This window comes from Neolamprologus multifasciatus, chromosome 10 (assembly GCF_963576455.1).
Source record: "Neolamprologus multifasciatus chromosome 10, fNeoMul1.2, whole genome shotgun sequence".
NCBI lineage: Eukaryota > Metazoa > Chordata > Actinopteri > Cichliformes > Cichlidae > Neolamprologus > Neolamprologus multifasciatus.
This window is the reverse complement of record NC_140448.1, coordinates 23,831,631-23,845,532: the sequence shown is the minus strand read 5'-3', so window position 1 is coordinate 23,845,532 and position 13,902 is coordinate 23,831,631. Positions and strand designations below refer to the sequence as shown.

Below are 13,902 nucleotides of genomic sequence, written 5' to 3'. Positions count from 1 at the left end.
AACAAATGATTTTCTAAATATAAGATAAACAAAGTATTTCATATCAGAGCTGACATGGACTTGCCTAACGAGATTATTTGACTATAATAATATGAAAACTTGGAGCAAACCATCACACCGATGAAATTATTTAATTTAAAAAATGAGCAAAATGTGTCCATGTTGGCTCTGAAACAATAAGAAATCCAGAGCGGAGCTAGATTTTAGTTCCCCTGCCGGAAAGATGACTGTGAAACATAAACAGGAAGCGGCAGGGCAGAGTTTTCGGGGAGTTGCTGGACAGCCATTGCAGTGTCGTGGCTCAGTAACAAAACACGAAGGAGGAGAGAAGGACCTGGCATTTTGCAGGCTCTCTGGTTGGTTTGAGCAAGTGACCAATTTGCATGAGTATTAGAGCGAACATACTTGTTATATTAATCTACACCTAGATAACGGGTAAGTTTTTTTTGTTTAATGTACTTGATATCTGAAAAGAGTCCCGTAAACGTTCGACATCTAGGCTAGCAATTTCTCCCGGCTGCTAATGTTGCTACGTTAGCATTTCTTACACCAAGTTTACTGTTACGGCGCTGGGAGTGGGGTGTACATTTAACTTGACCCGTTGTCATATTTATTTAAACATTGGTGCTTATTTCAGAGTTGAAAAACAGTCGGAGTATTGCACAAATTCCATGGTTTTAGCACGTCGAAGAGCCGCTTTTGTAGCTAACTGCTAGTTAGCTAACGTAGCCATCGATGCAACGTCGCCTAAGTGATAGAGAATATGACACGTAGCTAGAAGCTTCCTGCTAGCCGGTTAGCCGGCCTCGCCTTCTCTTTTCAAACTGTACTTAACCAATATATATATAAGCGTGGCATGGTTTGTTGGTATTCTTAAATACAGTCCTCGTTGTAGTTTTTTGGCTGAAGTGTAACCTGGCAGAGACCATCAATTGCTGTAACATTAGCCGTCATATTGAAGGTTAGCTCACTTCACTGCTACGTCGATACTGGCTGTTATAACCCGGGGTTTTTGACAGCCGAGTCAAACCGCATTCGTTGTCTTTGCAGTGTTATGTTAGTTGACAGGTACTGCCTGAAACCTAAATGTGATAATAATTCATATCTTCTCAGAGGAGAAAATGTACCCCATCTTAGTTTGGTAACACACTGCTCTGATAGGCTTTATCTAAGACATGAGCACTTTGCTACTAACACGCTGAACTAGGAGTTCAAGAGGTAGATCACGTTAGTGTTTGAGGTAAGCGGTCTACATGGGTGACCATTTTTGATAAGACACCCCTCTTACCCATTTAATGTTGACTCAGCGTTATTGCAGTGTATTTAAATGTCACATTTAATTATAATAGACATCTTAGTTATAACGAGTTTTTCTTTGAGGGCACGTTTGAGTTCCTGAAGTCATATTTTTTGTTGTCACAAGTTAAAAGTTCAAGCTAAAGGAGACAAATAAATATGGAGAAAATATAGTGGCCAATGAAATTAATTGCCTTGTTGTTTCACGTAACTTTGCAAAAGCGAACATTGGTAGCATAACAATTTTAATATATGTAACAACTAATTTCAAAACATACGGCTGTTACAACCTATGTCTAAAAATGTGTAGTTTCATGCATGGGTAAAACACTGGACTCCAGATATGACGCCCAGCTGGAAACACTTCAGCTACCCGAGATTCACAGAATTTACAGAAAATGTTAAATTTTTGTGATTTATATCGTTATCGGACGATAGATGTTTTAGATCGGGATATGAAATTTTGGTCATATCGCACAGCCTTAGGCCCACCTAATAGTTTTTGCCTTTTCCTCAATCGTATGACATGAGAATGGATTTTTAAGAAGTTGTTTGTTAGGGGGTGTTCTTTTAAGGAAACTTGTTGTCTATTAGATGGCCAGGAAAATTCATAAACTTCTGTTAAGATAACACAGGTAACGCTGACATCTTAAGTGGGGACCATTCGTCCTAGAGGCCCTTTATGAGGAAAAAAAAAAGGCTGTAATGGTTCGGAAACCTTCTTCGTGGATAATCAATTTGATCAGAGTAATTCACCTTCATCTTTGCATTACATTTTTATTTGTTTACTCTAAAGACCCATTCCTATTTTCCCTTTATTTTGATAGTGTCTGTGTCTTTCTTAGGGCTACCGTTTGGTTTGGGTGAGCTCTTGTTAGAATATTGTCATTGTTCATTGGACTCTGAGACAGACGGCAAATGACAGAGCAAGTCAACAACAGCAAAATGTAGTAGAGCCTCAGCATAGTCTTTTACAGTTGTTCATGTGTATTTTTTAGGGCAAATATTTACCCGTCAGTGTGTCAGAAAGTCTTCTGAGATTTACCGACCAAACAGAAGATCTGTTGGCATTTGGCTTTTCATTTCAGACCCTAGTAGTAGCAGTTGGTCATGCTTGATGATCAGTTTGCACATCTTGTAAACGACACTGCCAGATCCAGTTGAAACAGGGTAAGGCAGCAGCCTTCAGGCAAGCTTTTTTCTAGCCACATGCATCTTCTGCTTGCCGAATATTTTACAGTCACTGAGGCAGGCATGGGAGTATATCGGTCCACAGTGTGGCACCAGCTGACGTGTAGTTCAGCTGTATTTGCATGATCTTGACCTTTGTCAGCCTTATACTTTAGCCCTGGAGTTGTTTTCATGTTACGTAATTGGGGCCAGAGGTCTGTACCAGCTTACCTTGCTGTGATGCTGTGATCAGTGTGCAGAGGATTGAAAAATGAGATGAAGTTGGAAATGGAGTGCAAAAACTTCTTATTGGAGAGTGGATGTTTGCTTTTTCTGTCCTCCCTTTTATTGGACGTCATAAGCATAGCACTCACATATTTGATTGGGTCACTTAAATGGGAGACAAAAAAAGCTTATGTGAAGTAGAAATAAAAAATGAAGACTGTAAGAATGTGTCTTACCCAGAAAAAAAGAAGAAAAAACATCTGTTACACAACAGAAACGGGTACCTATTGATTTCATACTTATAGTAGTTATCGGAGTCTGTTTATTTATTTATTTATTTTAATTGGACAAACAATTAGGCTACCCCCATTTGAACGTCTTAGACGGCATAATTTTCAGATTAAAGCTCATGTTGTCTGTCAAGAAACTGTCAGATGGTATGTGATCAGGGTTCTGAATCTCCTGTCCTGCTGGAACAAGATAATCATTGGCTGTAGAAAGGCACTCACTGTTCTTATCAGCAGTTGCTAGTATCTGTGTGATAGGTTGATGCAACTGGCATATTTAGTTCTTAAGTTATGTGTTACCCTTTAATTGTGTTTATCACTTAATGTTTTCAGATACTTTTGCAAGTTGGTTTTTGCCCTATTTAAAAAAAACAACAACAAAATCACAATTTTACAACTTATCTCATTCAACAGTCCTTTTCAAATTTTATAAGATATTTTCTTTAACTTAGCAGAAATAATTTCCTTTGGTGCAGAAGTTAAATAAATTAAGGTAAGACACACTTACAAAAGGTTCTAGAAAGTGTAGTTTAAATTTCCAATCTGAGTACCATATATTTATCCCCCCAAAAAGAACACACACACACAGAGGCTAAATTCTCTTCCAGGGCCACTGAAATCTTCTTTATGCAGAAGGAAAATAAAAGGGAGGACTGAATTTTGCTTCACTTTACAGCACTTATCAGTCCAAGGGGGGGAAAAAATACCCTTCTCTGTGAATTAATTTGTTCTTTCCTTTGTTTTGAATCCTCTTTTTTGGGGGGTGGGGTTGTTTTTCAGGATTCAACAGCTCCGGATATGTCATTCCTATTGGAGTGGATTTCTAGCGGTTTCAATAGCGTACTACAGTTTTTAGGTGAGTACCAACTAGGGATGGGAATCAAGAACCGGTTCCCAGTTGTCCATTTCCTTGGACTACTGGGAACTGTTAGTCTCGTTGGTCTGCTTGTCTATCGATCCAGTTATCGGTTCTTGCACTTGCAAATAGTGACACAGTCTATATTGTGGATATGACATTACTTTTATTGTTATTGCACAATAGGATGAGAATGCAATGGTAAACTGGAAACTGCATCTAGGACATAAACACCTGCATTATGTTGCTAACACAGCTTCGACTCTTTGCAAGCATCTAGTCAGACAGCATGCTAACGCTAAGCTAGCCAAGAACGCAGGGTGATGTTAAAGCTGAGTGACTGCTGACCCCAACCCAGACAGACAGACCCTAAACTTCAAAGGTAACAAACTGATGCGCAGACAGGCTGCAGCCTCCGTTTCAACAATAGAATTACCGTGCTGATCGCTTTGAAGTGTCTTTGTGCTGGTGTTCATCTTTGCTTTGTGTTGTCAGTTTTGTGTTCATACCTAAACACTGAGAGAAAGATCATATTATTATCATTATCTTATTCCAGTGTTTTTCTAATTTTTCTATGTAACTTTCTGCTGTAACAAAACAAATTCCCCACGTGTGGGACTAATAAAGCTTATCTTATCTTATCTGTGTGACCTTATTAGGATAGCGATTTGTGTTGGTGTGTGAAACTGTAGCCTCTGTTTGTATTGTTAAATGGTAATTATGAGTCAATGCATTTCAACTATGTTACAGTAACATGAAAGTAATGTTACAAGTAAAATTAATTACTTTCTCCTGGGAGTGAAATTACTTTTTTGAATTTTGACTAACACTGATCTGCTTGCCGCTTGGCAGATTAGTGTTACGAGAGTCCATCTGTTAGTCGAACCTCGGATACAGGAGAAACAATGCGGTTTTCATCCTGGTCATGGAACACTGGACCAGCTCTTGGTCTGCATAACCGGCAATAAGTCGGACTCGTGGTGATGGGATCCACCAGGGCTGCCCTTTGTCACTGATTCTGTTCATAATTTTCATGGACAGAATTTCTAGGTGTAGCCAAATAGCGAAAGGCTTTCACCTGGGTGGTTTCAGAATCTCATCACTGCTTTTCACAGATGATGTGGTTCTGTTGGCTTCATCGGGTGATGGCCTCCACCTTGCACTAGAGCTGTTCACAGCCGAGTGTGAAGCGCTGTGAATGAGAATCAGCACCTCCAAATCTGAGGCCATGGTCCTTAGTCGGAAAAGGGCGGAATGCCCACTCCGGGTCAGGGAGGAGTTCCTGCCCCAAGTGGAGATTGAAGTATCTTGATATCCACCTTCAGTTATATGTGCTGTTCAAGTATCTTGTTCACGAGTGAGAGGAGAAGGGAGCGGGAGATCGACAGATGGATTGGTGCTGTGGTTGCAGTGATGCAGATGGTGTACCGGTCTGTTGTGGCTGGCCGCTGGCCTCTCCTTTAGAGATAGGGTAAGAAGTTCGGCCATCTGGGAGGGGCTCAGAGTAGAGCTGCTACTCCTCCCCATTGAAAGGAGTCAGTTGAGGTGTTTCAGGCATCTGACAAGGATGCCTCCTGGACACCTCCTGGGTGAGGTATTGGTCTTCACACGGCCTAGAAACTACACATATAGAATCCCTAGGAAAATACAGCTTAACCCCCCACCACCACCACCACCAAAAAAAGAATAATTTTTTACTCCCCATACCTTGAATTTCTGTTGTGTACAATACTGCGCTTTGTGACTAGAAATCCCTCTCTGCTATCGTAGACAGTAACGGGAAGAAGCATAATTTCTCTTTAAAAAGTTTAGTTTGTACTCCCAGACACAAATGTGGGAGTATACAGACACAAACTCAGGATGCACTGATCTGTTTGGATGTCGGCCCAATTTTTAAAACTGAAAATTTTCAAGGAAGGATGCTGGCCAAAGTGTAAAAATCACTCAGTTGTTTGGTGGTGGCTATGGCGGAGCTTCCACAGAGGCCAGCAGGTGGATAAGGGGAAAGGGGAGGCAGGAGGAGGAGAGACTCGAGGCGGCCGCCTGTCTGAGTGTCAGATAAACTTCAGGTAAGAAGTTATGACCTGCAGTCTATCTGGGTCAGATATAAACCAAGTTTAGGTGTATTTTATTTTCGGTGTGCTGACTTTTTACAGTCAGTTACAATAACTCGTACTGCGTACTGGCTAGCATGATGGAGTTTCTATACAGCTGGGTGGGTGCTATGATGTTACTGATAGTGAACTTTATTTTATTCATTAGGTTAGTTAGTAGAGTTGCCAATCGTCCTGTAAAAAAACGGAATCGTCTCATATTCAGAGAAAATATTATGCGTTTCATATTGAGCTGAGAAGGAACACAGTTTGTCCCGTACTTCAGCTAGAATGGAAAAAGACACAAAGCTGGAGTTATTCTGTGTCTTCACGCTGTCAGCTGCCTCTTCTTCTCTCATTCTCTCCCCCTCCCTCTCGTGTTGCTGCTTCAATCATGAATCTGATCAATGATCAGCTGATTGTCTTTTCTGATGCAAGTCCCGTCTCTCGTTTGTTTATCTCCCATTTTGCGCCAGAAAGAGAAAACCAGCAGATGTCGCGTTAAACAGCAGCACGTTTAAGCGTGATCAGCTGTTGTTAGAATTTATTTAATATTACTTTCTAGTATCAGCTGATGTTTGCTGGAGCCACAGCTGTAAAAGCTACTGGTCATGATATCAGTTTGGATATGTGGTCAGGAGATGTCCTTACTGAATCATCAGAGCTGAACAGGTGAAGGAGAAACAGGTTTACCTTTTTAGGTGACATGAATGAGTTGAAGGGAAGTTATGAACTGTTTCTGAGAGACAAATAATACCAGGATCCTTTTCTAAGTAGCTGACAGCTGGTAACTGTGCAGGGGCGGGTCTAGCAAAGTTTTGCCAGGGGGCCAGGTAGGGCATTAACAGGGAAAGGGGGGCACAAAGAAATACTTTTCTTTCTTATTCTCATTTAAAATGTCTCGCTTTTAATAAATAATTATCTGAATCTTACAACCAAAGTTTTTATCTGACGTAAAATGTATAGAAATCATACATATACCAACAGGACAGTGTACATCACTGTCACAACAGCATTTATTTTCATTCTAAGGCTTTATGGCTTTAATACCTGGTGGGCCGGTCTCTAGTCAAAATGCCCAGTCCAGCCCTGAAGTCAGCTGTGACGTGAGGACTATATATACTGGCTGAGAGTGCTTGAGACTCGCTGCAATATCCACCTAAACAAATGGGTGTTGTCCCTCAGGCAAAACCTTTCCAAAGTTTCACACAGAAAGTCTGATCTTTCCAGGCTGTTGCAGCATCTCCCTCTGTGTAATATGGATATCTCTGAGCTTCTGCACCAATATATGAAATGGTGGTTAAAAACTGACAGGATTGCACATGTATGTCTTCAACCTGTCTGCACCTCCATGCAATGCAAGGTAACAAAAATTGAGAGGTGCATGACCAGGAAAAATGCACCAAAGCATGTTTTAAACATCACCTCTGGCGTCTGCCGCCATTTGCTAGGGAGACATCAGGTATAATGGGCCATTTATTCAATCCTGACCCTGTTGACATAAGAGGGACACCGTGGGTAGTAAAGCTTTAGTTGAGATCTGATATCAAATATAACTGAAGGTAAGGTATCAAATTAGAAATGGAATACGTTGGATTGGTACATCCTCACTCATTATCTCTTAATCCACGCTGCAAAATTTTATTGTTGTTCATAAAATATTTTTCAGCTGCAGCACTTGTCAGGAAAATGCTTTGTTTTGTTTCACGTTCTAACATCCATTTTTACAGTCTTACACTTTTGATTGTATCACCATTTTTTGGAGTGGTCATCATTTTTCAAATTCTTTCTATTGCTTCAGTGTATGTCTTTAGTTCCTGGTTAGAGCTCTAACACACGGTAGCCTATGGGTTATGGCATTGCCATTTTGGTCCCTGAAAGTTGCTCAGCTTAAAGCTTTCAGTGATGTCCACATGCTGCGTAAACATGAAAGCCTCATAAAGGATGCATCTCTCAGAAACATGACAGAATTTTCCACCCTTCTTTTTTCCCCCTGTCTTTTCTTTCTCTCTCTGAGTGTCCATTTGAAATGTGTACCAGCAGCTCTTTTCCCCAGGGTGTGCTGTTCTAGTTTCTGTGTTCGAACTGCTTATATGAAACGGGCGTTCTTGTTCTCCCAGTTAGACAGGTCGCATAGTGCTGCTGTGAGTAATGATGTCATCCAGCTGACTGACTCAGAAATGTTATAAATCCACCAAGTATCACTATGCTGACTCAGAGTTGTAAACACAAAGGCTTGTAATCTTGTTAGGAAAGTTGATCAAGGAGTGGCATAACTTTGCACCTTTTACCTTTTGAGAAAAGGTTTTTGTTTTTTTGTTTTTTAATGTAAAAAAAAAAAAGAAAGAAAGAAAGAAAAATAGTCAAATCAGTCCATCAAATTGGAAACTAACCACTTCCTTTTAAATAATCATTGTGTGAATTTGAGAAAACCAAAATGGTGTTCTGATTTATATTAACTTATGTGGATTAAATATCCCCTGTAGTTCTAAGAACAGGTCTGAGCTTGACAGCCTTTGTTTAGTGTCACTGATTTGCTTTAAAGACAGAAAAAAAATATATAATGTGATTCAGCAACTTAAAAAAAGAGTAGTAGCGTACAGGCTTGTGTTCTGAAATACTTTTGGCTTTCTTTCAGGACTGTATAAGAAATCCGGCAAGTTAGTATTTCTTGGCCTGGACAATGCTGGCAAAACGACGCTACTGCACATGCTCAAAGATGACAGATTGGGACAGCATGTGCCAACTTTACACCCAAGTGAGTTGGTGCTTACTCTGTCACACGCATGCACGTTCACACATGCTCATTCGGTTATGTGTCAAAAGACTATCAATACAAAGAAATGGAGGCAGCTTTTACAGACATTTATATCTGTTTTCTTGTTAACAGACACTTTTAAAGCAGATGCTGTTGATTGGATGTAATATCATAAATGTAACGTACCTATGTGTAACATGCGCTTGGATATTCCATATGGAATTGCATTAAACTGATGTTTTTTCAGTATCTTTTGAGGTGCTTGACTAATTCATTTCCTCCCCTCCAGCCTCAGAAGAGCTGACGATTGCTGGTATGACTTTCACCACCTTTGACCTTGGAGGCCACGCACAAGGTGTGTCTGTGTGTGTGTTCTGATAGTTTTTGTATTTTACTGATTGCATTTTGTTTTTAAGGGAACAACAATATTCATTTGTATGGCTAATGTACTTCAGTTTTCAGTCTGGTTAGCCCAAGGTTAAAACAGAAGAGAAGTTGACAAATAAGATTGAAATTTTTGTTTGTTTGTTCACTCAGCCCGCAGGGTGTGGAAAAACTACCTCCCTGCCATCAATGGCATTGTCTTCCTTGTGGATTGTGCAGACCTCGGGAGATTGGGTGAATCAAAAGCAGAACTTGATGTAAGTACCCGCAACACACGTGGTCACCATCACACCGCTAAGCGTTGTTTTTGACAGCTTTTAGTATAATAACAAAGAATGAAATAAGTGAAGTTTTGGTTATTCATTTTGCATGTTACCTTTTACCACATGTATTTGATAATTATGCAATTTGAGAAAAAAAATGAGAGGAGATAATAGTTTGTTTTTCCCCAGTAAGTCCATATAAAGATACAAAGAGCAGCCAACAAAGGGACCATTAAAGGACTACTCATAAAAGGGATTATTTCTTTCATAAAACAAGTAATCATGTAGAAAAAGAACAAAATATAATTAATAATTATTTTAAAAATAAGAGAAAAAGGAAACATGTTGAAAAAAGTGTGTTTGTATGTAAGCGTCACCACAATATTATTGATCACAATTGTTTGCCCAATGGGTACCAATATTATGGGAATTATGCTAGATTACACAAAACAGAATGGCAGTTTTTCTTTATTCAAATGTTTAAGGGTTTCAGTTTGTGGTGCATTAATCTAATATGTCTCGGATGTTTCTGAAAAATCTGCTTCTAGCCTCGCTTCTTAAAAGAGAGGAGTTCATTTCTCTTCCCTACATGTTCTAATCTACTTTTCAACTAGCAGACCAAAGGGATATTTCTCGTAACTAATTTTCCAGTTTTAGAATAGTCTGAAAGGCAAAAGCTGCTCACAGAACATCACAGAGCAAATTCTAAATGACAAAGTGTAACATTGGCCAGTCAAATGTTTTGTTTGTATTTTAGGAGTTACAGGAAAATGTTAATCACACTCTTTATTTTTCTAATTGTTTCACAAAAGCATGTTTTTTTGCTGGCTTTTTTAAATGTAATTTTTAAATGTACTTATCTGGGTGAATGATCAATGACCTGGCATGGCTATAAGAATCACTCCTCCTCCTTGTATTGGAAGGAATTTAACCAAACTTGTGTGCAAGTTTGGTTAAATTCACACCAGCTGGGTTCAAGGTCACATTTTAGTTTTACAGGCAGTAACCTATGAACAGTGATGGTTCATAAGCCAAATGAGCTACTACGTCATTGTTAGTGTGGTCTCCTGTCTGACTTCAAGTCACTAAAAACTCATGCTATTCAAAGGCTACTACTGTCTACTAGTTACATATAACTTAGTCAGTTAGAGGACAATCAAAGCAATAACTGTGAGAACTTACTAGAAAAAAAATATAATAGCCATAAACTCTTCATTCAAACACCGCATTTTAAATATTTTTTTTTTTAATATATCTGCTCGTGAATTAATTTTTAATTTAGAAGGGACGGTGCATATTATTGAAGATATCAATGTAAATATACCTGTAAATATATGTATGTAAATATAGTTAGCTAAAAGGCTGCTCCTCATCTGTGGTCTCTGACAGGTCAGACAAAAATAGTGAATAAGAAATTTACCCCACACTGTCAGAAAATGTACAACAATTTATTAGCCATTGTTTGAGATGAATTTTAAATGTGTAGCGCATTGTCTTACTTTTTTAATATGATTCCAAATCTACCTTTACCTACCAATACGTCATGTTGTCACTCTCATTGACCCACCCAGGCATTAATGACAGATGAGACCATCGGAAATGTGCCTATTCTGATCCTGGGCAACAAGATTGACAGGCCAGAAGCCATCAGCGAGGAGAGGCTGAGGGAAATCTTCGGATTGTACGGACAGACGACAGGAAAGGTGAGACCCCGTCCAAGTGAACCAAGGCTTTAAAGCTCTAAATGCTGAAGAACAGAAAAAAATATATATAAGGTAATATATCAAAATATGAAAGGACCAGCAGTCCTAGATAAATCCCTGCCTGGTTCTTTTGCATAACATGTCAGATATTTCATCAATGTAAAAGACATAGAGGATCATGTGCAGTAAATGAGCCTTGTACCAATGTGTTGTGGTCCCAAAGTGGATTTGGTTTAATTTTTCTTTCTGCTTTTTTTTTTTTTTTTCTTCCGTCCTCAGGGCAACGTTCCCTTGAAGGAGCTGAACACAAGACCACTGGAGGTGTTCATGTGCAGTGTGTTGAAGAGGCAGGGCTACGGCGAGGGCTTCCGCTGGCTCTCCCAGTACATCGACTAAAGAAGCCAAGCCCCGTGACACGCTGACACCACCACCACCACGATTATCAGGGCGAGCGCTAAATCCAACCATTCGAGTCGCCCACCGTTGCCACCAGTACCATCATGCTCAGCCCCACGTTCGGTTAATCAAGTCTACATCCACCTTCAGAGAAACCAGTACAACTTGATCCCAATAGACTTTTATTGGTCGAACATTTGGTTCTGCACTTACAGCATTCATACCTGTACATGAACACAGTTGTTTCCATCTCTCGCTTTTTTTTCTTTCTTCCCCTCTCTTTGAAAGAGTAACATAGCATTGGTTCCACAGCAAAGGGTGTTCAATTTCAAGCGGATGAATCTTTTCTATGTTGTCTGTCCTTTGCTGCCCCTTTCTCCCTCGCTCCCTGCGATCTGTTGATAATGATGATAGATGCATTATAAGTGTAAAACTGTACATGATTCCATTTATATAATCAACAATCCAATGCCTCTCCCCCACCCCCTCTTCAACAACATGTTAAACAATGAGAGAGAGCAACATAGTTGTATACATTGCAGTACACTTTTTTAACAGTAAAGACATTCAACATCGTATTTAATCGCAGTCTTTTTGTTTTTGTTTTTTTGCCTTCCCCACATGGTTTCAATAAATAACTGAAGTGGCCACATGCACACCCCCCACTCTATACATGTGGCTGTTTTACCCATTTATTAAAATGGAACAGTGCATTGATTTTGGTGTATCAGAAATGTGATGAGTTTCTTTAGGTTATTTGGAAGTTAAAATACTCTCATCCCAGGCTTTGTGGACACAGTCAAATTATATTGAGTCAAAATAGTCAACAACCCCCCCCCCCCCTTCTTTTTCTCTTTTTTTTCTTTCTTAAATTTACATAAGAGAAGCATGGGGTGGTAACATAACTAACAAGAGGAACGTTTTAATAGAAGTAATACTGGCTGTAACTCTGATAAGGTTTGAAATTGTGTAGGTAGCACAATGGTCAGTTGATGCAAGGAAGACTATTTAAATAAATTAAATGAACTTTGCAATAAATATCTTTATAATAACATGCAGTAAGAAATGAAGCGAGGAATAAAATAAACAGCCAGATGTAACGTCTAGTAGTCATCACTGTTAGAAGTTCATACTACAGATGTACGTTCCTGCTCAGACCTTTTCACAGGGTTAATCTAGTGACCAAGCAGAAGACACGTCCCACAGTGGGAACAGGTAGATAGGCTTAAGACACCTAAGAAAGGGACCATATATATGAAATGTACACAAACATCGTACATGGATTTTGTATTTATAAGTGGTATCCTTTGATCTATGTGCATTACCAGATACTATTATGCATGCCTTGTTCTTTTGAGTTTTTTGTTTTATTTACCATTACTCCACAATACAACAGGAGAGAAGGAGATGCCAAAATTCACTATGAGATGATTGTTATGTTTTTGTTTTTATTTTGTAAGGAAACAATGGAATTGCGCATAATACATACTTTTTTTCTGTCCCTGTCCCTTTGTGTCTCTTTAATTCCCTCATGACAAGATGATGAGCTATTCCAGCAAGGGTGGGACTTAATGTTGTTTGCATCATATGAAATGTAATAAATGTTTGCAATGAATAACAGGCTAAACCTTGATCCCCAATGTAGACTCCTTTTTTCCCCCCCACTTTTCTTTAATATTAATGTTTTTTCCATCAGCAATCAATTGGTGCTTCACACCCAAGCGCCTTATAAATCAATGGATTTTTTTCTTCTTCAACATTTTCCAGATGTGGTTCTTTTTAATTCACATTATATTTTTGTGAGTTAATAACATTCGAGAGCCTTCATAACTTTAGTTCAGGGGAGACAAGGGGCTGAAAAACTCATTGAGGCCCTGCAACCTAGTCAGTCAAATCTCTCCAAGTGTCATGTTCTAAATGATAAATCTAGTCTTGTTTTTGTTCATTGTTTATTTCTGTAACCAGTATTGGTGTCATGGGATTTGCCAGTCTTAACGGCACCAAATTAATGTCTGATGTAGAATAATAGAAACTAACATTGGTACCCTGGATGTTTTATCCCTTTTCTGATCATTCACTGGCTAAAATCTTAATTTGAGGTCAACTTTCAAGGGCCAATATCACTTTGTGAGACGAGTAGTAGTCAAAATGAGTTATAGTCCATAAAAGGCCTACATTTTTATACCTCACTTATCTCTGAGGTAAATTAAGACATTGCACAAAAAACACTTGATTCTGAGAGGGTCAGGTGCGAAGTTTTTTCCTTTCCTTTTTTTATGTAATGGTCCAATTTTGTCCCTTTTATTCAAGTAAAAGTGTCAATCCACCAATATTAACTGATCTAAGAATATAAAATAATCTTAATTTTAAAAAGTAACAGTATCAAAAATTTATTTAGTTAGGGTACAAATTCAAAAATAATGTTGATGAATTACTGTTTGCCAGTTTAATAGTCAAGTTCAATGATCTCT

The 13,902-nt window shown here is 38.9% G+C and overlaps 1 protein-coding gene and 1 long non-coding RNA gene across 2 annotated transcripts; both read left to right on the top strand.

Annotated features, from left to right (window-relative positions):
• The first annotated feature begins 258 nt into the window (after window positions 1-258).
• sar1b (secretion associated, Ras related GTPase 1B) lies at window positions 259-13,071 on the top strand. The gene is made up of 7 exons (XM_085175256.1): window positions 259-435; window positions 3,759-3,834; window positions 8,566-8,685; window positions 8,975-9,040; window positions 9,223-9,326; window positions 10,904-11,035; window positions 11,315-13,071. The coding sequence occupies exons 2-7, from the start codon at window positions 3,777-3,779 to the stop codon at window positions 11,429-11,431; spliced, it is 597 nt and encodes a 198-aa protein (XP_085031382.1). The 5' UTR covers window positions 259-435; window positions 3,759-3,776; the 3' UTR covers window positions 11,432-13,071.
• Window positions 3,841-8,244, top strand: LOC146510268 (uncharacterized). Its single transcript, XR_014876513.1, has 2 exons — window positions 3,841-7,266; window positions 7,306-8,244. It is a non-coding gene; the product is annotated as an uncharacterized LOC146510268 (long non-coding RNA).
• Window positions 13,072-13,902: the final 831 nt, after the last annotated feature.